The following is a 26,319-nucleotide window of genomic DNA, read 5'->3' as shown; positions in this document are numbered from 1 at the left end:
GGAGCTCATGCCTGTAAAATAGAACAGGGAATTGGCAAGAGTTGATGCCTGGCACTGGACTACTCAGGGTAGGGTCTGAACAATTCTGGAGGAATTCCAGGGAACTTATTGCAGTTTTAAGTAACTGATTGGGTGTTTTAAGTGAATGAGGTTATTTTCTTATCCAGGAAGAACCTCAGAAATGGAAAAAATGGGATGGTTCAGGCATCTAATAATAAAATACTAAAGCTTGACGTGATATAATTATTCAGAAGAAGAATATTAATTATCACTGATCTTTTTGGCTCTTTCCTAAACAGGCTCCCTTGGTGGGTGGTTGTTGCTTGGGTGGTGTGTATGGCTCTGTCCATGGGGATGGGTCCTGGCTGTTGTAGGAGTCACCCATCAAGGAGAGAAGGCAGCAGGGAAGGGCAGATCCAGCAGAGAAAATGGCAGCCTCCGTTAATATGGCTGGAGAGTAGGGAGGCAGGGAGGTTACTGCAGTTAGCCTTTGAGGGGGATAATTAGCGCTGATAAAGGAGTCGGTAGGATTGGAAAGGAAAGGAGAGCTATAGCAGATTGATGGCTCTGATACCTAGTGAAAACCAGTATCAACCCTCCTTGGAACTCCCAGGTTCCTTGGCCTTGTCTCTTAGCACTAAATTCTGCTGGGATTCCTGTTATGCAAGCAAGGTCAGACACCCGGCTGCATCTGCCAGGCCTTGTGGAATAGTGAGTCATGGGGGGAAATCCCAGAGAGGGAAAGAGCAGCAGGAGTGTGCCTCCTTCCCATCACAGTCTGGGGCCGTGTGGAGGCATCTGTCAGCGGACAGATGTCAGGCTCTAGGATGAGACCATTGTCCAAGGCTGTGGGGTTTGTAAGCTGCATTTCTGGGAAGCCTTGGTCCTCTCCCCAGCCTGAGCAGGTCCTGGAGGTCCTTGTCTCACAGTTACATCAATAGGACACGATGGTGCCTTTGCCCCCTTAGCCCAGCTCCACCACCTCAGCCTTCATGGTCATGGGAGCACAGCCTCTCCCCCGGTATGACCTGAGATCTAGTGTGCAAGCCTATGGGTGCAGCTTTCTGGGGGACACATCAATGGCCTGATGCACCACCCCGGCATTCTACTAGGACTGAGTGCTGTGAGCTCTGCTGGTGGCCTCCTCCTTCCCTGGGAGGCCAGCCTGTAGGAGTCAGCCAAGAGAACCCCTACCTCTCACTGGACCTGCCCTTTTAGATTGTGGGCTGTCAGAAGGCATTCATCTTCATGTCCGCTCAGTGCCTGACTTGTTTGGCTGGCTCTGTAAGTGGTTTAGGAATGAAGAAGAGCAAGCCCAAGAAGGGGACTAGATAAACCTTTCTTCTCTTAACCATTCTTAACCATATTGTTCCTCTTGGGGGATCTGATGAAAGCTTTGGACTATCTCCAGAGAAGTATAGGCAAACACACACACACACACACACACACAGAATCTTGCACACAGCCTATCAGTGGATGAACCCTGGTTAAGAGCCCCTGCCTTAGAGCTCTGGTAGGTTCCACTTACACCATCTCAGCATCATCTCATTCTGTGCCGTGCCCCACACATCTGCATACCCCTCCTCACCTGCTCTGAGTCTGTGCACAGTGTAGGTGTTGGCTGGGGTACCAATCTGGATCCCAGTTACATTGATCCAAGGTTTGTTGAAAAAGATTGCATTTCACTGTTGCTCCAGAGAGGATCCATTGGCTAGCCATGACCCTGAGGAATAATGGCTTCCTGGGCAGCACAGGTTTTACTTGATGTTCAAAACATGACGTTTAAGTGGACAGCCCACTTAAACCCCTGACCCCACCTAAGGAGAAGTGGCCTTGTTTCTTCGAAGCCACCAAAGCCAGCAGTGCAGGAAGCCTGGAGCTAAAGCTTCCAGAAACCCACTGGTTGAGACTAGACTTGCCAGCCTTGGGCAACATCCTGTTTCAGACTTTCTGGCCTTCTTCTCCACAGTCTTCCTCTTGCTGTCACCCTACTCTTTGGCCTACCGGGTAATTGACTTTTTCCCAGTAGTTGTTTTTCATGATTTCCTGAGTCACTCCCTTCAGCTTGTATTTATTTGACATTCTGAGCCATTTCCTATTTGGTAATGTTTGGGGCTTTCATGGGGTGGAACGTCCCATCGGTTCTCCTTCCTTGTGTTCCCATTCAATGATGTCTTTTGTTCTGTAGATTCTGGCTGTGACTCAGTCACCGACACCGAGACGGAGGACGAGAAGGTCCCTTCCTACCTGAAGCAGCAGAACCCGCCGCTGCAGACTTCACCTGGGAACCTGATGGTGGTGCAGCCGGACCGTATTCGCTGTGGGGTAGGCACTCGTGGGGCTGGTGGATCAGTGGCAGAATATGGCCTTTTTAATGGAGGTATTTGTTGCAGTAAAGGGAGTGTAATCTCAGCCTTCCCTTGGGGATTCCGTTGTAGATTAGCTGCCCTGGGAATCCCAGTACCTGGGCCTTGAGCACACCTCACTCCTTTAAGTAAGGGAGAGGTGAGCTCAGGAAAGTGTATGTCATCGGAGACTTTATAAGTTCATAGATCAGAAACGCAGAGCGTGTGGCAGGTATGAGCCTTACCAGACACTTAGGCCAACCCTGAAGGTAGAGGCCTGGGTCTGTTCCTGCCAGCCTGAGGCTGGAAGGACGAAGATGGGGGTGGGGGGCATTTTGAAAGCCTGCTTCTCCATCAACTGACCACTCCAATACCCCAAGTGAATGCCTTGAAGCTTGCTGGCTAAAATTTGCCAATATTGCTTGCTAAAGGGATAAGATAAAAGCCAAAGCATAATGTGACTAACATTTTCAGGGTGGCACCTATGTTAACAGGTGACTTGAATGTGATGGCCCAATTGATGGTCTACTGTCATTTGAATTCTACCATAGAATTGGTAGTTTTTCATTATCTTTCCTTTCTTGATGAAAAATATGTGATATTAGTTCAGAGCAGCAGAATGCTTCCCTGTGGATATGAGCCCTTTACTAACTTTGCCACCATGGTGTCCTTGGGGCAAGAGGGCGTGGGAGCCTTGGCAATGGGAAGTACTAGCCTCCTTGCACCTGTGAGTGATTTTCCATGCAGCCTGAGGCCACGAGGCGTTGGGCAAGGACTCCTTCCATGGGGATTGCAGACTGCTGCTTTGCAGACCGCGGCTAGATTAAGCTCATAGACATGTTGGGTTTAGATTACACAGTGTTTTTAAAAATTAGGTATGAAAATCGATTCCCAGCTTCCTTTGAATCAGGATCTGGGAATACCAGGCCTTAGGTGAGTGACTGGGCCCAGCAGCCCATTAGATGAAGCATGTATCCCCTAGTTCACGGCTCCCACCACTCCCTTTTCTTTCCTCACAGCCCACTTCATGCCCCCTCCTCATTGGCCAGGACTTTGTGGGCATTTCAGTTTCCAGTCTCTCCATATGCCTTCCTGTCTTCCCCGAACTCCTCTCATCCTAAGACTGGCTGGTGGGCACCTGTGGATGAGGGTGTTTGCAACTGAAGAATGGCGCCCTTCACACACCTCCCTGATTCTCCAGATGTTCGTTCTTTCTCTTGTCCTGGCTTCCAGGATTCAGCTTCTCTAGGTCTCTGGATCCTGGGGCGGCCAGGCTGGGGCTGGATCCTGCTGTCAACAGAGAGGACACACTCATTCTCTCTGACTCCTCATGCCGCCTGGGAGAAGAAGCAGGCGGGACGGGGCTGGGCCTGCAGCCGGAGACAGGACCACCACAAACACATTCACATTTAGCCTCAGCAGCCTCCGGAAGCCAGGACCTAGCCTCTCCCTCACCTGTTGTGAAATGGTGGCCCTTGTCCTGAAGGGCTACTATGAGGTCTTTATAGTAGAATCTAAGGATGAACATTCGAAGATTAGCAATGACTGGAAATCTCCCCCCCCCCGCCCCCCTGCGTCCCGCTCTTTGGAGGGCCTGTCCTTATCAGTTCAAGTCTTAAAAGGCCCATTCCCCATTTAATGAGCCCAGTAAAACAAGATCATTGCATGTTGCGGGCCTGGCAGGAGACCTTCCAGCAAGGTGATATAGCTATTCAGGTTGTTCTATGCCTGGGGAAAATCAGTCCTCCAATAAGGTATTTGTGCCCTTTCAAGAACAGCGCAAGAAGCGGAACCCAAGAGGGCTTCTCTAGGCTGGCGCCTCTCACGTCGTAAGGTGCATGTGAGTCACCCGGGGGTCTCAGTAAAATTCAGACTTTGACGGTTCAGTGGGTCCAGGAGGGGCCTGGGATTCTGCATTTCGAATCCACTTGCAGTGCTGTCCGTCCACCGGCTTCCCATTGAGTAGCCAGGCTTGTGTCAGAATAGTGCTTCTCAAACTATCTGTGAAGACTCATTTTATTTTGTTTTTCAGAATTCCCAATTCTGCCATGCACCAGTGCTTTTATAAAATGCAGTAAAAAAGAAATGCGATAAAAATGAAATAAAAAGATGAAATACAAGCCCCAGGATTTTAAATTATTACATTAGATTCAACAGACATAAAATTACTCCCATCAAATTTCTATAAAGGTTTATAAACGTTCACTTCTCAGTCTTTGTAACTTGTCTCTTTGGGACCCATGGCAGACAGGCCCAGTGCTGGACTGCAGACCCCACCCTGCTCTGGGACAGCCTCACCAGATAGAGCTGGGGCTCGGGGAGACAGGAGACCCTCTGCCCAGCACCCTGATAGAGCACCCAGGAGGGAGAGGGGACACTGACTGGTCTCCTGTTCCAGGTGGAAACCACTGTCTACGTCATTGTGAGATGTAAGTTGGATGAGAGGGTGACAACAGAAGCAGAATTTTCCCCTGAGGATTCTCCCTCAGTCAGGGTGGAAGCCAAGCTGGAGAATGAATACACCGTTTCCGTGAAAGCCCCCAGTAAGTAGCCCCGTCTACCTCTGGAAATCAGGCATCCTGTTCAGGAAGAGGCCCACTCTTGCTTTCTTTTACTTGTCCTGTCTTTCTTCAGCAACTGAGAAAAGTGACAGCCAAGATTTGGATCTGGTTGGCATGTTCTATTTAAAGGAAAAGGAAGTTGCAGAAACATACATGTGCAATGGGGAAAAAATGGATATTATAAAATTTTTTATCCTTATGAAGTTAACATATTAAAATTTTTTGAGGAGCACTCGAGTGGCTCAGTTGGTTGAGTGTCTGCCTTCAGCTCAGGTCATGATCCCAGGGTCCTGAGATCAAGCCCCACATCAGGCTCCCTGCTCAGTGGGAGAATCTTCTTCTCCCTCTCCCTCTGTCCCTTACCCCCACTCGTGCTTTCTCTCTCATTCACTCTCTCTCTCAAATGAATCTTTAAAAAAATTTTTTTTGAAATTAGAGAAAAATAGAAAAAAATTCAGACTGTTTTTTGTTCACAATTTTAAAAACAGTTGTTTTCAATATTCTGTTTTTCTTGATATAATCTTATATTTATTCTCTCAGCATCCTTTTGCCCCATGCTGTTATGTGGACTTTGTAACTTTTTTTTTTTTTTTAAGATTTTATTTATTTGAGAGAGAGAGACAGAGACAGAGACAGAGTGCAAGCAGAGGGAGCTGCAGTCAGAGGGGGAAGCAGGTTCCCTGCTGAGCAAGGAGCCTGATGCAGGACTCCATTCCAGGACCCTGGGATCATGAGCTGAGCCGAAGGCAGACGTTTAACCCTCAACTGACTGAGCCACCCAGGCGTCCCCATGTAGCTCTCCATTTTATAACATATTTTTTCTATTGTAAAAGTTATGTGTGCTCAATACTGAAAAGTTGAAGAAGACAGCCAAGGTAAAGGAAAGTAAATAGAAAATTGCCTGTATACCCCAAAGGAAATCAGTGATTTCTGTATTTTTCTGTTTCTATGTACATAGCTTCATATAGTCTCCTAGGCCACTTTCGTTACCTGGAAGATACCTATGAGTATTTTCCCATGTTAATAAATATTCCTTTACAACATAATGTTTACTGGTTGCAAGCTAATCCCTTGTATAGATGTATCGTAATTTATAAAACCAGTTCCTTGTGTTGGACTTGTATCATATAAATCGTCTTGTTTAAAGCTGCATCATACTCCATTGAAAAGAAGTATCTTTTAATTTTTCGCCTCCTCATTGTTATGTATTTATGTAATTTCTGATTTCTTAGTGTCTTCTTGTTGTTTTAAATTCTGATATAGCAAGCCTCTTTATGCTTGCATGGATTGAGGAGTATTTCCTCAAGATGGAGCCCCTGAAATGCCAGGCATTTTTTTTTTTTTTCTCAAGATTTTATTTATTTATTTGACAGAGAGTGAGAGAGGGAACACAAGCAGGGGGAGTGGGGGAGGGAGGAGCAGGCCTCCGGCTGAGCGGGCAGCCTGATGCTGGGCTCGATCCCAGGACCCTGGGATCATGACCTGAGCCGAAGGCAGACACTCAATGACTGAACCACCCAGGCGCCCCAAATGCCAGGCATTTTTCAGGATCCTGGAAAACAGGGCTTACTTGCTTTTTGAAATACTACTCCTGTCGAGTTTGCTGTGTCATCACCAACACTAGGCATTATCATTTTTAAATATTTTGCTAATTGGATGCCTTTTGAAGGAGTAGCCCATTGTTTTAATTTGCATTTCTTTGATTACTATCCGAGGCTGACTATTTTTCCATGTTCTCTACTTGTTGCATTTCCTCTTTTGTGAATCGAATCTTTGTGGTTGGTGTATTTTTAATTTTTTCTTTCCCCCTCAAAACCCCTTCCTGTGGTGGAGAAGAGCTAAAGAGCACATAGTCATGACAGCAGCAGAGCCGGTGAAATCAGTTATCCCAGTCCAGTGTCGGGGGAGCACTGAGTTCCGCCCGCCAGGATCTTTCCCACCTTGTGGCCACCAGTGACCTCTGTAGAAAGTGCTTTAAGCTCAACTCCTCTTCCTGTTTGTCATGGTCCTGGGCCTACTGTAGCAAACAAAACAGATGAAAATCCTCCAAAAATTAAATTGCAGACATAAATGAGGACAATTTTTCTAACTCAGAGGCCTCTCAGGTGCTAGTCCCCTCACTTCCTGCTTCTACCATTTTCCTCACCCCTCTCTCCCCGGCCTACCTCCCAAATCTTTCTTCCAGTCCCCAGTTAATTTCTTTCCCATTAAGGTGAATCTGTGGACACGTTCCCCTGGACCCTTATTCCTCCTGGGCACATTTGTGGTATTTTTTTTTCTTCTCTTCAGGCCTTTCATCTGGGAATGTTTCCTTGAAGATCTATTCCGGGGATTTAGTGGTGTGTGAAACTGTGATCAGCTATTATACTGACATGGAAGAAATTGGGAATTTATTGTCCAATGCTGCAAATCCCGTGGAGTTCATGTGTCAGGTAAGGATGTTGAAAGGAAGCCTGAGTTTTTGGGACATGTCGTTTCTGCTCGTTCTTCAGCTTTGCATCTGCTGGATGGGAGATGGCTGGATTTAAAATCTGACCTGACCGTCTTCACTTTTATGTTCAGGCCTTTAAAATTGTGCCCTACAACACAGAGACCCTTGATAAACTGCTCACTGAGTCCCTGAAGAATAATATCCCTGCGAGTGGACTACACCTCTTTGGAATTAACCAGCTGGAAGAAGAAGATATGATGACAAGTGAGTCAAAAGTCAAGCCTCAGGAAACCAGCTGTGGGTTGATTCTAGTTTGCTGGTCTCAGCATCCAGTCACCCTGTGCTTGCACCTTGCTGATTCCCACTCTGCAGCTCATCCTCTGAGAATGATTCCTTCACTAGCTAGCTAGAGAGTCTTCTAAATTGTAAATCTGAATACCTCGACCCCTTGCTAAAAACCCTTTGTAGTTCCCATTTGCCTTCTAGATAAAGTCCAAATTCCTTACCATGTTTGCAAGCCCTTCCCCAGGGGTTCCTGCTGCATTTCTGCCCTCCTCTCTCTCTACACTGTCCCTGGGCTCTACTCTACAGAAAGTATGAACTTCTTTCACCTCATGAAAATTCTGCCCTGCCTCTTGCCACCTGAACTCATGGGAGTACAGTTTCTTCCTGTCCTCACTGGTGGCTCTGCACCTGGCTAACTTCTCTTCACCTCCGTACAGCGGCCTTCAGGACGCTCGCTGTACAGCACTTCCTCAGGAAGACCTCTCGGAACCTTCGGTAGGTTCTGTCTATGTGCCGTGGGCTCCCCTAGCACACTGGGTGTCCTCTGTACTCATTCTCCTCAGCTGTGCCTGTCTTCTCTGCTAGGCTGTCAGCGCAGTGAGGGCTGAGGCAATGCCTGGGTGGCTAATTGTAGGATCAAAACAAACATTTGTTCAGTGAGGGAGGAGCAGTGTGCTGTGCACATGTGACATGCTGGGAGCTGGGATAACCGATCGTGTGGGGGTGGTGCCTGGGGGGCTGACGAGATGCCTGGTAGGGTGCTTCTGTGGATACCGCTCTTCCTTCACATTGCATCATGGAACCTGGTTGCCCTCTGCCCGGTGTCCCATCCTTCCATGGCCAAGAGAGCCATAAGGATGGGGTTATAATACCCTCACGTCCTTCTCCTGAGGGCATCTTATTGCCTCTCCCCCTTTTTCTACTGTGGAATGTTCCTGCATTACTTCCAGCAGTGCTAATATTCTCTGTTGTTAAACTTGGGGCTCAGGAAGAGTATTTCAGAGCCTGCCGATGTGGGGTCCTGGTGACATTTTCAGACCCTTCATCCCAAGGATCATATCCTGGTGAATAGGAAGCTGGGTTTGTTTTACTAAAAAAAAATCTGTATGCATATATATTTATGTGTGTGTGTGTGTGTGTGTACATAAAAGTATATGTCTGTCTATCTATCTTTCACTGTTGGGTTTAGAAATCAACTTTTATGCAAACAAACAAAAGAAAGATTTGTCCCCAACTCCATAACACAAACATGCCTATTTTCTTGGTAGAGTTTGACTTGCTGGATCCAGATATTAGTAGGCAGAGGAGGTCATGGGGATCCAGTGACCCTAAGGAGTACTTTGTTTCCCATGAATCAGAGGGTTAATGGACATCCTGTGGTTCAGGTGTATTAATGCCAACATTCAAAACCTGTCCTAAACAAAGAACTCACTGAATACCATCTTATTAATCCTCCCAGCCCTTTTGAGATAGTTTGGAAATATCTTCTAGTTCAAAACTAAGGGCCATGGAAAGGCTAATTAACATACCTAGGATTACTTGGCATGCTTTATGAAATTTGGAATAAGAGCTAAGATGGACTTAATTTTTTTTAATCAGCACAAAGCAATTGTGATAAAGTGCTGTGAAATTTACAGAGAAGGTCAAAACATGATTCCTGTTGTACTTTGTGGCTGCTACTTAAGCCTTTAGAAAATCAGCATCTTTTGAATTAGTATTATTTTTCAGGATTCTTTGATCCTTTTAGAGAAAGAAGGTAGAATGTTATTAGATTTGCTAATTAATTAACATACCATTTCTTCCGTCATCTGAGGGCATAATCTTCAGTTTTGCCTCAAAGGAAGCTGTCAGATGGTAGGCCAGTCAACCGAGAAGTAATGATTGAGTGCCTGCTGGATGCCCTGGTAGTCTTGCCAGCTTTGTCTGCATGAACAAGGGTGCCGTGCCTTCATTCTTATTTGTCCATTGTTTTCCTGAACAATCTTTCAGATCAGAGGGATGAAGAGCTGCCCACCCTGCTGCATTTTGCTGCGAAGTACGGACTGAAGAACCTCACTGCCTTGTTGCTCACCTGCCCGGGAGCCCTACAGGCGTACAGTGTGGCCAACAAGCATGGCCACTATCCCAACACCATTGCTGAGAAACACGGCTTCAGGGACCTGCGGCAGTTCATCGACGAGTATGTGGTAAGGTCAAGGTGGGAGAGGCCCCAGGAATGGAAATGCACTCTGTGGTCCTAGGGCTTACCTGTTTGCTAGAGACACGGTTAGATTTCATCCCTAGCGTGTGCCCCTTTGCCTCTTCTCTGGCAGGGCCAGTATGTGTGGGCTTAAGAGATGCGCCCTGGGTTTCCGGGCGCCTGGGTGGCTCAGATGGTTAAGCGTCTGCCTACGGCTCAGGTCATGATCCCAGAGTCCTGGGATCGAGTCCCGCATCGGGCTCTCTGCTCCTTGGGAGCCTGCTTCTCCCTCTGCCTCTCTCTCTCTCTCTGTCTCTCATGAATAAATAAATAAAATCTTTAAAAAAAAAAAAAAGAGATGCGCCCTGGAGTCCCATGGACCTGGGTCCACATTCCTGGGCCAACGCTTGTCAGCCACGTGATTTTGGACAAATCACATACCTTGTTTCTTTTAGTTTCCTAAAGTGCAGAAGGAAGGTAATGCTAGTTCTGCTCATAGGGTGGTTTTCAGGATAAAAGGAAATAATGTCTGTAAAGCACTGAGGTCCACCTTGAAAGAATTTACAGAGACATTTGAAGAGTGAATCTGCTGCAGGTTGATGCTGACCCCTCTTCCCCAACCCACCTCCATCTCCAAGGTACTTTGGTGGGATGCTTCCAGCTGCCACCCCCACTGTCAGGTCCATGTGAACTGTTAGGATTGGTTCCTTCCTTAGCAGAGACCACAACGAAGCTGTGCACTTGAGGTTTCCCAGAGCCCAACTGGAAGGTTCCCCTTTAGGCTAATGGCCTGTCTCTTTCTGAGCTTCTGCCGATCTTAAGAGAGATATGCCCAGTTTATTTGCTCATCTGGTTTTGGACCCCCAGGTCCTCCTTGATCATTGACTTCTGGGAACTTCTTTGAGTGTAATCTCATCCAGTGCCTAGGCTTTGCTCCATGCCCCAGTATCGCTTCTCTTGTCTTGGAGACCCCTGCCCTTCCTGACTCCACCCTTTTCTGGTTTTCCTTCATCTTCACGAGTCACAGTGGGGACTCTCAGCCTCTCTCGTGGAGCTGAGACCTCAAAAGGAACCACAAAGACCATCTAGTCTTGCTCTCTATCTCCATACAGGAGTGAGCCTACACCTCCCAGAAACTTAACTCTGAGCTCTGTATTTGACAGTCTGCAAGGCAGCAACTCGCTGAGGCATGGAAGGGGCTCCCCACAGTTTGGGGGTGATTAAGTGTGTTGAATGAGTAGAATAGCATGAGTGTCTGTTTTGGGCATCCCTGACATAAATGAGGCTTAAAAGTGCTCACCGTCCAGGAGTATTTACTCAGCTTTACTCTGAAGGCACAGCTGTGTAAAATGCAGCGTATCATTTCTACGCCAGTAGTTTTTATTGGGGACATACTGTGTTCACAGTCGTGACTACTGTTTATTGAATTTATTTGATTAGTAAATGCCACGATTCACTTAATGCTCACCACAATCCTTGGAGGTTGATAGTATCGTTATCTGTCTGTAACAAAGGAGGAGAAGGGCTTGGGAAGGTGGAATAGTTGTGCCCGGGTTGCACTCTAGCAAGGGTGGAGATAGGACGGGAACCTAGTTTGATGCGGGTGCTGGGGCTTGTTATTTTACTTTACGTAACAGGGAAGTGGAATGATGGCTTTTCAGTTTGCACTGAAATTAATCCAGTTCTCCAACCATAATCACCTTCAGCCAGTGCATCTTCAGCATTGCTACCAAAAGGTCCCTGCATGTTTTTGTGACCTCTAGGAACTGTCCCGTTTCCGCTTTCCAGCACATCGAAACCAAATGCCAGACCTTGAGTCTCCCAGCACTTCACAGCTGTCACCTGGGCCAGTCTCATCAGGAAACCAACACTTTGTGTCAATAGCAGATTAGCTCTCTTGAGGTAGTGATGATGAAAATGAGGATTTTTGCAGGTTGATGCTGAAATAAGGATTGTGAAACACTGAAGTTTCTTACCAGGAAAAGTTGTGCAGGGTTTCAGAGAGGCCAGCTTTCTGGCTTCACCACCACAGGGAGGCAGAAGGACAGGGGCAGCCTGTCCTACTGCAGGTCACTTCTGCCAAGGCCCTCTCTCCTCTTGGCACGCAGCATGTGAAACCAAGGGAGGCGCTGGCGAGCAGCCTGCTGGAAGGAACAGGGACTAGGCAGTGGGCTTCTGAGAGCTGTCTGACTACACATCAGGGCAAGAACATCTTAGCTGCAGCCCTCTTTAGCCCATTTGGATTTCCCTCTGGTTGGTCAGTAAGGGTTATAGCCTTGGGGATCAGTTGTTTCCTTTGGAGGAACCGAGGTGGAGTAGAAAGGTCAGAAGGCAGGATTGCACACCCTTGAGTAAGGCACTAGGGTTTTCTGAGCTGTGGTTTTCTCATGTGTGAGCTAGGGAATATCGCAGCTTTCTCAAGCAGCTGTGGAAAGGATGATGTGAGGTAATGTGTAGGCAAACACCTGGCATCGTACCTGACCCATAGGAGGAGCTCATGAGAAGGTCTTTAATTTGTACCCTATGCTCATTGGACATTTAATGCCCGTCTCTTGTGTGCATGACCCTGTGCTGAGCATTGGGAGAATATACAAAGATTAAAACAAAACACAGAAAACAAACAGACAAAGACTCAGAGCCTGGCCTCCAGGAGCTTTCGGGCTGGTGGGACAGCTGAACGCTGACCTGTGTGAACCTTTCCTCTTTGCCTGTCCCAAGTGCACCGAAGGCCTCGCTCTACCCAGAAGGCCAGAGTGTCCCTGGGCGCCTGTGAGTCCCGTCTTCCCTTTCAGGAAACTGTGGACATGCTGAAGAGTCACATCAAAGAGGAACTGATGCAAGGGGAGGAGGCTGACACCATGTACGAGTCCATGGCCCACCTCTCCACAGACCTGCTCATGAAGTGTTCCCTCAACCCCGGCTGCGACGAGGAGCTCTATGAGTCCATGGCTGCCTTCGTGCCCGCGGCCACCGAAGACCTCTGTAAGTAGTGCAGCCCAGTTCCGCCTCCGTCCTGCTGCTGACACATGGCTTTCTTCCTTCTCGCAGATGGTGTGGGGGGAGGGTGGAAGTCCCTTGCTGACCCCGCCCCACCCCAGAGAGACGAAGATCCTGTTTTACACAGAGTTAGAGCTGTCATCATGTGCTGTGATAAGCACAGTCCTTCTCCAAACTTCCTCTGCTATGGCTGCTGAGAGACTGGAAAGTGCAGGCAAGGAAGGGCCTGGAGGTCCGAGTCGATGGAGGCACCTTGCCTTGTGATCTGAGGGGTGAAGGCCATGGCTCTCAGCCCCGTCAGTCCCAACGGGCCCTTTCTGTAGCGAACATTGCCCCCTTTGGTGCCCTGATGTGCCGTTCAGATATCATCTAACCCACCTACATGTGAAAATTTAGAAATCAAATGTACACCCTGGTGGAAATGTAAGAGAAGTGAAAGGAGAGGGAGGGGTCAGTGTGCCTGCGCATGAGGACGTAATGAAATAGTTAGCTGCAGACCCCGACACTCGGAATCTCTGCTGATGTCATGGCCTCAAGTGCTGAGTGACCGACGCACGTCTGTTGTATCGGCGACTTGCGTACCCGAGCAATGTTGGCACCAGTGCCTGGATTTTCCTAAATGGTAAATGATTCCTCACACTCTCCTTTCCACTTTCGTACTAACTGAATTCCTGGAAAATTCCGTGCACTTTAAAACCATGCAGAAACACGGGTTGTATGTATCTACAAAGCAGTTTAGTTTCTAGGCTCAGAAATTTATAAGCAGATTCTCTGGGTAACCTAACTTTACTAGATGAATATATAGTAAACTTATTTCTAAAATATCATATCTTTAGGACAGGATTTTTCTTGTAAATTGTTTTAACAAATTGTGCCCATTTTTTTGGTTAACTTGTTTTTTCCAATTGTAAAACTAATACGTTCTTATAAAAACTTGGAACAAAATAGAAATGTCATAACCGAGTTATTAAACATCCGTATGACCTTACCCAAAACCAGCCAATATAGCGCTCCTAGTAGTTTGGTGGGGATATTTGTCCATATTTTTCTTTGTACCTACTAATATTAAATTAAGAAATATACACACGTACGTATGCACAGATATGTACAAATGCACATATAGGTGTAAATGTATATCATAAGTAGTTTTTTTTTACCCTATATGTATGACTAGTGCAATATTTAGAAGTCACGAGGGGCACAGAACGCTTCATTGCCCAGGACAGCACTGCACATGGCAGAGTGTCCACGTCTTTCCTGCTTCTGCTAGATGCTGGTACGGTAGTCTCCGCTTAGGTCTCACTTTCCCGTGGTCAGCCGTGACCCAGAAGCAGAGGATCCTCCCCCGACCTATCTGCGGAAGGTCAGTGCTAGCCTGATGCTGTCACCGTGCCTACTTCATTTATCTCACATGTAAGCATTTCATCATCTTCTGTTATCACAAGAAGGGTAAGTATAGTAAAATATTTTAGAGACAGAGAGAAACCAGGTTCATATAACTTTTGTTACAGTATATTGTTAGAGTTGTTCTATTTTATTCTTAGTTATTATTGTTAATCTCCTACCGTGCCTAATTTATAAATTAGGAACTTTATCATAGGTATGTGTGTATGGGGAAAAATATAGTGTATGTAGGGTTTGGTACTATCTGTGGTTTCAGGCATCCCCTGGGGGGCTTGGCGTGTAGCCCCTGAGGCTAAGGGGAACTACTGTAGTGTCCCTCCATCATGGTGACAACCTAAAACCTCCTCTTAGATTTTCCAAGCCTCCCCTAGAGGGCAGTGGCGCTGTCCTTGAGAACTACTGATCCAAATAATGTTGGACTTCAGTGCACAGTGTTGGAGCAGGAGGACCTGCCATGGACCCTCAAAGAACCTTCTTAATATGTCAGTACCATTTGCTATGAAATGCTAAGCACTCTGAAATACTGCCTGAAACAGCCCTCCTTCCCTCTGGGCTATTCAACAGATTCAAGAAAGGTGAGACAAATACCCATCTGTGTATCAGCTTTATTGATGAAGGGCTTTCTGGAACGGGCTGGATCGAGTATTGCCAGCTTTCAGCCTGAGAAGAAGACAGAGAGGCTCTGGGTGCACAAGGCAGGGAGGTGGGCTTGAGTTTCCCACCCATGAATGGAAGAGCAGGTGCCAAGAAGGGGCCTTGGAATAGGGGGTGTGGGCAAGTCAGGGGCCAGAAGCAGACTTTGTTTTTTTCTAAAAGATTTTATTTATTTATTTGATAGAGAGAGAGATCAGGAACACAAGCAGGGGGAGTGGGAGAGGGAGAAGCAGGCTTCCTGCCGAGCAGGGAGCCTGATGTGGAACTAGATCCCAGGACTCTGGGATCATGACCTGAGCCGAAGGCAGATGCTTAATGACTGAGCCACCCAAGCGCCCCAGAAGCAGACTTTGACATGGCAGCCGCAGCACCTGGAAGCTGTGGTCCAGTTGTTGTTAGGTGCATGCTAGTTCGATTGGCTGCCCCTCGGGGAGCAGGGAGAATGCGGGAAAGCTCGGTAGAAGCTCCCTTCTTGCACCTGACGGGGAGGACTGGACATGCTGGTAGAAGCTCTTCCCAAATGAGCCACGACCCGGCAGGGAGGGCGAGGAGAGCAGGCATCATCCCCCCATCCACATCCTCTGTCTCTCTGAATCCTTCAAGACACAAAAGAATGCTTTGATGAACCTGCACTTTACAAATGAGAAAACTGAGGCACAGAGAGGTTGAATGACATTCCCAGAGTCTCACAGTGGATAAGTGATAGAGCTCACATTTGAGCTCAGGTCTCTGTCTCTAGGGCCATATTCTTTACTCCCGGCTGGAAATTTCCATCGAATGCCGTAAGTGTTAGTCCTGGTTTCTTCTAAAGAAGCTTATCTAGCTGCCACAGCCCCAGTCCTGAGGTCAGCTCACCACGTGGCCTCTGGTGCCCTCGGCACTTGCGCTTCCATCTGTCTCCCCGGGGGGGGGGCGTCAAACAGGCATTTCTGGAGCATCTCCTGTGTTTTAGTTGCTTGCCACTTCTGGGTGTTGGGGTCACAAGAGGGGCCAATACACTGTCCTTTCCAATCTGGAACTGAGACCCATTCACAAAAGAACATTTGAAGGACAACTGGAACCTACTTGGGAAGCCTGAGACTGTGCATCCGCATTTCCTCCTGTGTCCTTACTATGCGGCAGTTGAACAGTTAAAGAATGCCCCACTTCACTAGCTGTTGCGTGTTGACACAGAGCCTTAACACCTGTTACCCCCGTGGAAGCTCCAACCCAGTGGAAAGCTGCGGCTTATGCTAAAGGCAGCCACACAGAGCAGGAACGGTGAACCTCTCCAGCCCTTCCCAAGGCAGTGGAGGGCTATGAAGCGAGCCTGGTTTGTGGCTGTTGGTGAGGTGTAAAGTTACATGGGGTCAGGGGGATTCTGCTTGCCCTGGAGCTAGGAGGAGGCCACCAATAGGCAGGCTGTAGAATTTGGCTGCTTTGTGGATGGGGAAAGGAAGCTCACTGCATTTTTCATTTGCCAGATCATATAAACTCTGAATTTTCTGATTCTAGACCCGATTTGGTTTGTGTTTCTGTCTCTGTGGTTTAATCTTGAGAAGGACCACTTACCTATTGGCCCAGAAGGAGCAGCAACTTGGACCTGGGGAGGAACTGTTCCTTTTATTAGCAGTGACTCTCTAGGAGAGAAGACAGCCTAGTTCATAAATAAGCAGGACAAACTGATAAATCTAAGATATGTATTCGCAGCACCACCTGGCACAATAATAACTTGCAACGTCTGCCGGCCCTTTCTAGTAAGCAGACTGCTTTTATCTCATCTGTTATTTTGTCCAGGTGTCCTCGGCCTTGGTGGATAGAATTAGCTCCATTTCACAGGGGAGAAAACTAAGGCTCCAAAATTTAGTAGCTTATTTAAGTCCCACTGAGGGAGAACTGGGTCAGGAATCTGGGTCTGCACATTCCTGGGGACAAGTCTGTCTGCCGCCCCAGTGGGATAGGATACTCTCCTGGCCTGCCCTCCTAAGATCTGGGAGGGACACTTAGACAGGAGCTCTTTCTAAATGGTCTCACTAGCCACGTTGATCAGTGCCCCACCTTTGATACCACTGAACCCTAGAGGCTGAAAGTAAACATATTAAGGAGTTTAGGCTACATTCATTCCCACATTTGTTCCCAGGACGAACATTATGGAGTGCAGGCTTTAGGCCAGCTCATTACTACTTCTTTGGAGGTCACCGACAATGTCTGGACAAATCTGTCTCTTTCTGACTTGAGTTTTGGAAAAGGACTAGGAATGAAGTCCCCTTCTCCAAAGGGAATCCAAACAACCACTAAGTAGCAAGGTTGTGAGGGAAACGGCCCCTGTTGAATGAAGTGGGGCGGGGGCGTGATGTTGGCTTCCGACCCTGAGATTTTATGATTATGCTCCAGGATCTCCTTCCCCTGAACTTTTGTGGGTGTACACACACGCGCGCACACACACGTGCATGCACACGCACACACTCACGCCCCTCACACTCACGGTCTTTAGTTTAGCTATGCTGCCACCAGGTGGTAACTCCGTGTCTTTGTTATCAGACCTTCAACTTTGCTCCCAATTCTCTTGAGAATTTTTTGTTCAAGACAGATTTAAACCATCAGCTTCCTCACATTACTATATAAGAAATAAATATCTTTATTAAGGGTAAGCGTATGCAGACACTAAATAGAAATGAGGGCTAAAACTGACCCAGTGGGGCAAAGGGAGGCCGAAGGCACCGGCTGAGTTCTATTGCTCCTATTCCTCCAGGTGTTTGGGAACTGTGTCGGGGACGTAGGCACTTAGTGACAGCATGCTGGATTAAAGGCATTAAAAGCTAATAAGATAAAATCCCCACCACCCACAGTGACCTTGCTCCCCTCTGGACCTGGATAGCCATGGGTCACGCTCTCCTGGGGGCAACTGCGAGCTGATGGCTTTGCACCCTGGTTATGTGCTTCTCTGGTCCTTCTCTGGTTACCGGCTCCCACCTCCGTTAGGAAGCACTGTTGTCCACAATGATGTGCGCAATAGGCACTCAACTATGTCTTGAATTTGAGAGTGACAGAAAATAGAAAGTCGTTCTGGGTTTTGTGGGGTGGAGTAGTTTGGTTGACATTCTGGTGCAAAGACTTTCCTGATAGGTGGTGGTGAGACATCTGTTAGACGGCCCTGAGCGCGAGACGTCTCGGGCGGTAGTGGCTCCTCCAGGCTGCCCTTTCCTTCCCCGTCTCCTCTAATTTGCTCACACTGTTCCTGCTGCCTTCTCTTTTCTCGGCTTGGAAAATGCCCGGAGTCCTTCACAAAGCCCAGACACCTCCCTGTCCATATTCATGTGCTTGTTCCTCCCCAGTTTGTCCATTCACACATTCATTCATTCATTCAACAGTATTTCTCAAACCTCTCGTGGGTTTCAGTCACTGTGCCAGGTGACAGGGAGTCAGTAAACAAGACGGCATGATCCCTGCCTCCCAGAGCTGTCCTTCTGGAGCTGGGTATGAAACAAAAATACCGCATCACTACATATATAACTACAAACCGTGACCGTGCCATGGAGGAAGAGGACGTGGTGCCCTGAGGGGACTGCTACGGACGTGGAGAATGAGGGGAGGAGGGTGTGCGACTTAGCAAGTTGTGGTGCCCCCTGCACCCTGCTGCGAACTCAGCTCATGGACAGATTCCTGCCGGGCCGAGTGTCTGTGTGCCGGCCAGGAGTGCTGTATTGAGGCACTCATCTGCGTAAGAGACCGGCCAGACTTGTTGCTTCTCCTAGTCCCGTTCATCCTTAGTCCCTCCTTCTTCATTGCCCACTCCTCCTTAGCCCCTGTAATTTCAGATTGCTCTTTCCCTCCTCTCTCTCTCTCTCCCCCTCCCCGTGTGTGTGGCCACCGCTCCCTCCCTCTGTCTCTCTCCCTCCTATCACTTCTTCATCAGCATATGGACTACCTTGCCCACGTGACCAATGAAAGCACTTTATTCCACCTGAGCGCAGGTGGAACCAGTCAGGTTTCAGGTCATCGTCAAATACTTTCCCAGGCTGCTACTTGCTCTATGGCTCTTTTTTGGCTATAAAAATACTTGCTGAAAAGAAAATTATCTTGGCCTGCTTTCAGGGCTTGAGAGCCTTTCCAGAAGAATAGCCTCTTGGCATCTGACATTTTACTGTATTATATACTTAGATTGGGTTTTATATTAAATTAACAACACATAATCTGGATGGAGTTTCCACCGCAGCTAAATGATCTAGATTTATGTCCCCTGAGGAGTATCATATGGGCTTCTTTGAAAATTCATTATTGCTCTTGACTCATTCCTTAATTAAGTGCCTTCCTAGGATTTCTCTCATCTGTTCAAGCTTCTTCCCAGGAATGGGTTCTTTCTGATTGACTCCCTAAATGAGGTACAGCCTTAACTCCGCAGCTGGCTCTTCCCTGAAGACTGTGGCCTCTGGGTCTCCTTGTTATATATATATATATTTTTTTCTTTCTGTCTCTGCTGGAGTGAAAGAACTAAGACTCTCTCTCTCTCCACCCCGTTGCCCCTGCACTTTCTCCTTAGACCAGCATGTTTCTGGGCTTTTTAGTTTATTTTTAACTGACAAGTGGTGAAGGTTAAGTGCTTGGAATCTGAAGTACAAACCCTGAGCATCCAGGAATGGAGGGATTCCTTTACAAAAAAGTCCTTTGTCTGGAAGCAGACTGCCTTCACCTGTAGAATTTTTGGTGTATTTCAGCCACTCCTGTGGTACTCACTGTGTGCCTGATTTGTATGTGCACACGGGCTTGTCACACTTAGAGTTTGAGAGGGTCTTATTACTCACAAACTCCCAACAACTGGGCACTTTCTTTATTATTACAAAGGTAGTGTCTGTTATTACTAGGACTTACTGCCTAATACAGATATGGCAAATAGTGTTTGAGAAGTAACTTCATGTGCCAGTGCAGTTCGTTGGTATTGAGTGCCTGAGGGGCTGGGCTGAGGATCCCGTGGCCAGAAAGAATGCTACGACTGATGAGTGTTTGCCCCGAGTACACAGAATAGGGACATGGAGGCCAATGTATGTATTTGCTGTTCTTGGCCTACCTCTGAGATATTTATGTTCAATTCAGTAGAGAAAGAATCATCTTATTTAAAATATAAGCGGAAAGAAAGTCGTTTTTAGGTAACTTCCTTTGAGGCAGTGTGTAATGCCCTCGTCAGGCCAGGGCTGCTGAGGCCACGTGTGGCCACGATGGACTTGCTTAAGTGTGCCCTAAGCCCTATATCATATGGCCCTTGCCAGCCCCGTACAGGCACGGAATTTGGGGCAGGCTGATTGTGCTGATCCTTGGTTCCATCTTTGGTAGGCACAATAGAGCCCCTGAATCTGTGAAAGGGCTCAATGACCTGGCAAAGGAGAAGGAAATTTGCAGCGGGAATTAAGGTTGCTACTCAGCTGGCCTTAAGGTAAAGAGAATGTCCTGAATGATGGGGGTAGACTCAGTATAATCACAGGGGTACTGAGAAGTGGAAGAAGGAATCAGAAAACAGACCACAGAGGGCTCCATGAGAAGGACTCAGTCCAGCATTGCTGGCCTCGAAGATGGAGGAAGAGAGCCGCATGCCGAGGAGTACAGGCGGCTTCTAGAAGCTGGAAGGGGCAAGGAGGCAGGGCCTCCCCTAGAGCTCCCAGAAAAGAAGGCAGTCCTCTCAAAACTTTGATTTCAGCCCAGTGAGACCCGTTTCAGATTTTCAAACTACAGAACTGTAAGGTAATAAATTTATGTTGTTCTCTGCCACTACGTTTGTGGTAACTTTTTTACAGCAACAATAGAAAACTAATACACTATCTAGGTTGCCTCTATATAATAAAGGCATCCATTAATATTTAGTGCCTGACAATGTTGCTAAATATTTTATAAGCATTGTCTCCACCGACCCCTACGGTTTTCCTGTGTGGTAGGTACTGTTAAGTATCCCCACTTTACAGATGGTCATATACAAGCTGAGTGATCTCAAGTATCTTGCTCAAGGACATAGAGCTAGTAAGAGTCAGAGCCGGGGCTTGAGCCCAGTTCTCCAGGATACCAGAGTCTATGCAGGTAACTGCCACCTCTGACCGTGATGTCGACCCTCATTGGTCACTCAGTGGCCAGTGTCCTCACCTCTGTTGCTTGTCTGCTTCAGTTGCTGCCTTCCTCTAACTTATGATTGTACCCTGAGCGGATGAGTCAGAGTCTTGATTGCGGATCCCCAGGCTTTCTCCTGCGTCTGCAGACCACCCTCCCCGTCCTCCCTGCATGCTGCACCCATCCTGCTCTTCCAGCCATGCCTCGCATCCTCTGGGTTTAGCCTCTGTCTTTAAGATCAGCCTCTACCTATGATCCTGGCAGCACAGGATGGGGCCAGAAGGCAGTGAAGAGCTACTAGAATTTCTGTGTTCATTGCTGAGCCCACAAATAAAGAACGTGATGGGCCTCAGGAAAGCACAGGGTAAATGGGCATGGGGCCTCCAGCTCGGGTCTGGGCTGCATGGGCAGAGCCTTGGCAAAGGAGGAGAGAAGCCTGCAGCCCTTTCTGTCTTGGACTTGGTGTTCTTGGAGCCATGGTCCAGAAAATGCTTGGCAAGCCTTGTGTGTGAGTCGTATTTCCACACATAATTCTATCGTAAAGCATTGGCATTTGTTATCTTAAGATTTCCCCTATGCTTTAAGTATATTCGAATCTAAAAATGTTGAATGGGTATAATTCTTTACTAGGAAATGTAATACATGTGATATTTGAGAATATGTGTGGAAATTCAGATATTAGAATTAACCCATAAGCATTTATTACTCTGAAGGAGGTTTGACTTCCAACAAAGTTACTATTAAGAATAAGTATAGGGGCGCCTGGGTGGCGCGGTTGGTTAGGCATCCAACTCGGTTTCGGCTCAGGTCTTGATCTCAGGGTTGTGAGACTGAGCCCTGCATCAGGCTCTGCGCTCAGCAGGGAGTCTGCTTAAGACTCTCTCTTCTCTCCACCCCCTTGCCCCTCCCCCCCAAAATAAAGAAATAAATCTTTAAAAAAAAGAAAGAAGTATAAATTCAGTCCTTTTAAAAAAACTATTCTCTGCTCAGGACATTAGCCTGGGTATAGAATTTAATAATAACAATAATAGTAATAATAGTAATAGTAATAGCAGCTAGCATTATTTAGGACTTTTCTCTGGGCTAGGCACTGTGCTCAGCACTTGGCCAGCTTCTCATGTAATACTCATGGCAAACCTATGAGACACATACTACTATTATCACTGTTTTACAGACAGGAAAAGAGAAGCTGAGAGGATTTAAACAACTTGACCCAAGATAATTGTGGGTGAAGAGTTAATGTAACAGCTATCATTTCCCCTTCTGCTTGAGAATTTGACCTTCGGTTGACTTTCCAGCTCTGTTACCTTGGTAACGTAATAAGAGTCAAACGTCGACTATGTTTCTAGGCAACATTGCCTATGATAAAAATGACCCCTAATTGGTTGGTAAATTGCATCTGGAACTGGGAGGAGCCAAATGTGGACTATAAGTACCCCAAAGGGACAGCACACTTTGGGCTTCCCTGGGAGCAGTGACTCTGGCCTGCTCGTGGGGACCCTGGAAGGCTGCCTAGGGAGTGGTCACGAGAAATGCTGCTCCCGTGGGCCATGGGGCTTTTCACCAAGGTGGCCCCTCCACCTGCCTGACCCAGATCGCCTCTCCTTGCCCGTGAACTGCTGGACTGGCACAAAGACTGCCCTCGAGGAGGAATAGCCCCTGGTGCCGTCCTGCTCTCCTGTGTCCTGCGTCCTCCTGAATAGCCTGGTGCCAACATGGTCATGGTCATCTTGGGAGCCTGAACCATCAGGTGGATCTAAAAAGTCTGCTTGGTGTCAGACTGGTGGGTGTCGCGGTCCTCCAGCCAGCAGTGGAAGAATCAAAATTGGAACCTATGCATTTTGACCCTAGTGCCCAAGCCTCTCATTCACCCTTCCAGGGTGGCTCAGGGAGGAGAAATAACTCTACTAAGGTCACAGGACAGATATTTAGCAGATCCAGTTAAGGCGTGATAACAAAGGAAAAAGTCTGTCTGTCACAGGTGGCTCATTTAGCTCAACCTGGGTCACAGTACTCAATGTGCATGGCTCACAAGTGTCACTGGAAGGTGATGTGGTCTGTAGGTGGACAGGGAAGGGTCAGCGTAGGTCATCCCTGGGGGATGTGCTTCTTTAGTTTTCCCATTGCATTTCCTCCTCTGCTTTTCAAATCTCCTCCCCTCCTCCTCTTTCTCCTTTTTTTCTAAAAAAAACAAAAAACAAAAAACTTTTTATTTTGAAATACTTTTAGACTTAGAGAGAAGTTGCAAAAACACTAGTGTTCCTGTATACCGTTTCTCCAGATTTCCCTGATAACTAGCTCTTGTATAACCGCAGCATAATTATGAAAGCTAGATAAGCGTTGGTGCAGTCACCAACTGACCTCTAGGCCTTGTTCACACTGCACTAGATTTCCCCAACCCCGTAGGTAAGATGCTAGATGCTGATGGGATCTTAGTCGCTGAGCCTACAGAGCATCTCACAACGCATGTGGTTATTTCTCCTTAGTCTCCTCCACTTTGTAAGAGTCCCTCAGTCATTCCTTGTCTTGAGTGCTGATCACTTACTTTGTAGAAAGCTCCTCAGTTTGGGTTCATCACATGTTTTCTGTGATTGGACCGAGGTTGTGAATTTTTGGAAGAATACCATAGAAATGGTATTAGGTCCTCCTCAGTGCAATGTATCAAGGGATCCTGATAGTGATATGTTTTATTACTAGTGCTCATTCTTTTTTTCTTTTTGATGCTTTAACCCACAAAACCCCCAGCATATTAGGACGAGGGTCATCGTACCAGAGGCAGAAGCCTGCATTCTTATTATGTTAGCACACCAGGTCCAGCCAGGGGTGCTCTTGCTGCGGCGAGTTTCTTCCACATTTTATTTTTCTAATACTCTTTGTAGCTTCTTTAATTGGGCATCTATCTCTTGGACGTGGAAATCAGTTCTCTCAAATTGAACTTTGTTAGTGAAAATAGCTAGACTGTTGTGTGACTGTGTTACCATTGTCAACATGGGTGGCTGGTTGTGAAACTTGCAGTCTGGTGTTGCCAGCCTGGGGGGTTTGGTTATTGGTGATTGAAATTGTCCTGGAGCTCCTATGTGAAATTTAAGAAACAAAACAGAGGATCATAGGCGAAGGAAGGGAAAATAAAATAAGATAAAAACAAAGAGGGAGGCAAACCATAAGAGACTCTTAACTATAGGAGAACATAACTCTAGGAAACACACTGAGGGTTGCTGGAGGGGGGAAGGGGATGGGGTAACTGGGTGATGGGCATTAAGGAGGGCATGTGATGTAATGAGCACTGGGTGTTATATGCAACTGAGGAATCACTGAACTCTACCTCTGAAACTAATAATACGCTATGTGTTAATTAATTGAATTTAATAAAAAAGAAAAGAAATTGTCCTGGTGTTGCTTTGCCCAGGTTCTTGGCGATGCTGGAGACTGAGGGGGCTGTGATTTCCTAGAAGGTGCTGCACCAGGCCTGTGGAATTTCTCCCTCCCCTCATCTTTAGGGATGTCTGATCCAAGCAAGTCTTTACTTTGGGATAGATTCCTCCATGTTTTATTGCTGTGTAAATGAGGAGTTTCAAAAGTTGGCTGGGTCAAGGTCAGGTGGCTAGTGCGGTGGGGTTTGTGGTAAGGGTGGTTAGAGGGAGAGTAATACAGGGTCTTTGTCAGGTAGAGGAGGGTCCTTCTCCCAGCAGGGCTCGTACCTATAGAATACACCTTTCTTCCCAAGTTTCTAACTCCATGGGGAAGTGTTCCATAAAGCCACAGTTCAGTGAGTTGAACTCACTGAAATCTCAAGTGGAATTTTTCCGGTCTTGAATTTTTAAAGAATGAATTACTTGTGAGTTCTTATCAGAAATTTAAAATTAAAACACCTCCAGGTATGTTTCAGAATCTGTTCCGTCACCCTGATCTCTCTGTCATTTACGTTATAGACTTCAGTGGTGACAGGTGAGGTTCCTATCCGGAACCGCAGAGCTTTGGACTAGAGAGTATCGGGGTACATTATAGTCCATGCAATGTCTCCACTGTGTCAGGAAACAATAAACCAAAAAGGTAGAAAAAAGGAATTGGTTTTTCTTCTTCTTTTTTGGATTATATTTAAGGTAACACAAACATGATCCAAGCCCCATATTTCTTTATATTATTTTTTTCAATAGGTTAAAAAACTCAACTATAAAAGGGTGAATGGTGAAAAATCTTTCTCCAGTCCTTGTCCCTCATCTTTTTAGTGCTAGGGAACCACTGATGTTAATTCTTTATCTAGTTCCAGAGCTTCTTTTTGCATATACAAGCAAATACAAAAGTAGAATCTTCTTGGGCACAATAGGTTCTATATTGATTTTCTAAAGTGTTGTATTTGTTAAAGATTCTAATTCATCAAGGGTATGCATTTCTTTTTTCTTTCTTTTTATTGTCTCAAGTTTTTTTTTAAATTACATATTATAGCTCCTTATGAATCCTCTCTGAAATCCGATTGTCCTCCCTCCCTCTCAGAGGTAACCATTACCATGAATTCAACATTTATCCTTCCCAGCATGTAATGTTTTATAGGCCTTAAAACTTTATATAAACCATATCATTCTGAAAACATCAGTCTGCAACTTTTTCATTCAATGTTATGTTTTTTTATGGTTATAAAATTTATATTTTGATTATCACAGGAGTATGGAAGTAAGAGCTGTGCTTTGTAATAATGTAATGTCTGGTCCCTGGAAAGTTTAAAATCTGTCATTTTTTTTTTTTAAAGATTTTATTTATTTATTTGACAGAGAGAGCCACAGCGAGAGAGGGAACACAAGCAGGGGGAGTGGGAGAGGGAGAAGCAGGCTTCCCGCGGAGCAGGGAGCCCGATGCGGGGCTGGATCCCAGGACGCTGGGATCATGACCTGAGCCGAAGGCAGACGTTTAACGACTGAGCCACCCAGGCGCCCCTAAAATCTGTCATTTTTTATAATTAAAAAAATCAATTGATCTGATAATTTACAGGTGAACCACAATTTATTTTTTTATTTTTTCAATAACCTGAAGTTATTTTTGCTTTGAAAATCTAATTGTACATATTTGGTCATAATTACTCAGATCTTTATTTAAAAAAAAATTTTTTTTAAAAGATTTTATCTATTTGACAGAGAGAGACACAGCGAGAGAGGGAACCCAAGCAGGGGGAGTGGAAGAGGGAGAAGCAGGCTTCCCGCGGAGCAGGGAGCCCAATGCGGGGCTCGATCCCAGGACTCTGGGACCATGACCTAAGCTGAAGGCAGACGCTTAATGACTGACCCACCCAGGTGCCCCTACCTGGATCTTTAAAAAAAAAAGTGTTAATAAGGTTTTTCTCATTTATGAAAGCCCCAGAAACCACTGTGGATAATTTGGAAGAGAAAGACATGTATAAAATGG

At 46.6% G+C, this 26,319-nt stretch overlaps 1 protein-coding gene across 2 annotated transcripts in view; it reads left to right on the top strand.

The window, feature by feature from the left end:
• Positions 1 to 26,319, top strand: part of PIK3AP1 (phosphoinositide-3-kinase adaptor protein 1) — a 113,615-nt gene that overhangs the window by 52,495 nt on the left and 34,801 nt on the right. For both annotated transcript variants that reach the window (XM_045878527.3, XM_045878525.3), the window contains exons 3-8: positions 2,189 to 2,325; positions 4,744 to 4,888; positions 7,196 to 7,338; positions 7,469 to 7,601; positions 9,612 to 9,808; positions 12,594 to 12,783. In XM_045878527.3, the coding sequence (XP_045734483.1) occupies positions 2,189 to 2,325; positions 4,744 to 4,888; positions 7,196 to 7,338; positions 7,469 to 7,601; positions 9,612 to 9,808; positions 12,594 to 12,783 (945 nt within the window). The remainder of the gene's footprint in view (positions 1 to 2,188; positions 2,326 to 4,743; positions 4,889 to 7,195; positions 7,339 to 7,468; positions 7,602 to 9,611; positions 9,809 to 12,593; positions 12,784 to 26,319) is intronic.

The sequence above is a fragment of the Mirounga angustirostris genome, unplaced genomic scaffold (assembly GCF_029215605.1).
Source record: "Mirounga angustirostris isolate CCGP_5_RB_7025 unplaced genomic scaffold, mMirAng1.0.hap1 SCAF_6, whole genome shotgun sequence".
NCBI classification, from domain to species: Eukaryota; Metazoa; Chordata; class Mammalia; order Carnivora; family Phocidae; genus Mirounga; species Mirounga angustirostris.
This window is presented reverse-complemented; position numbering and strand designations above follow the sequence as displayed.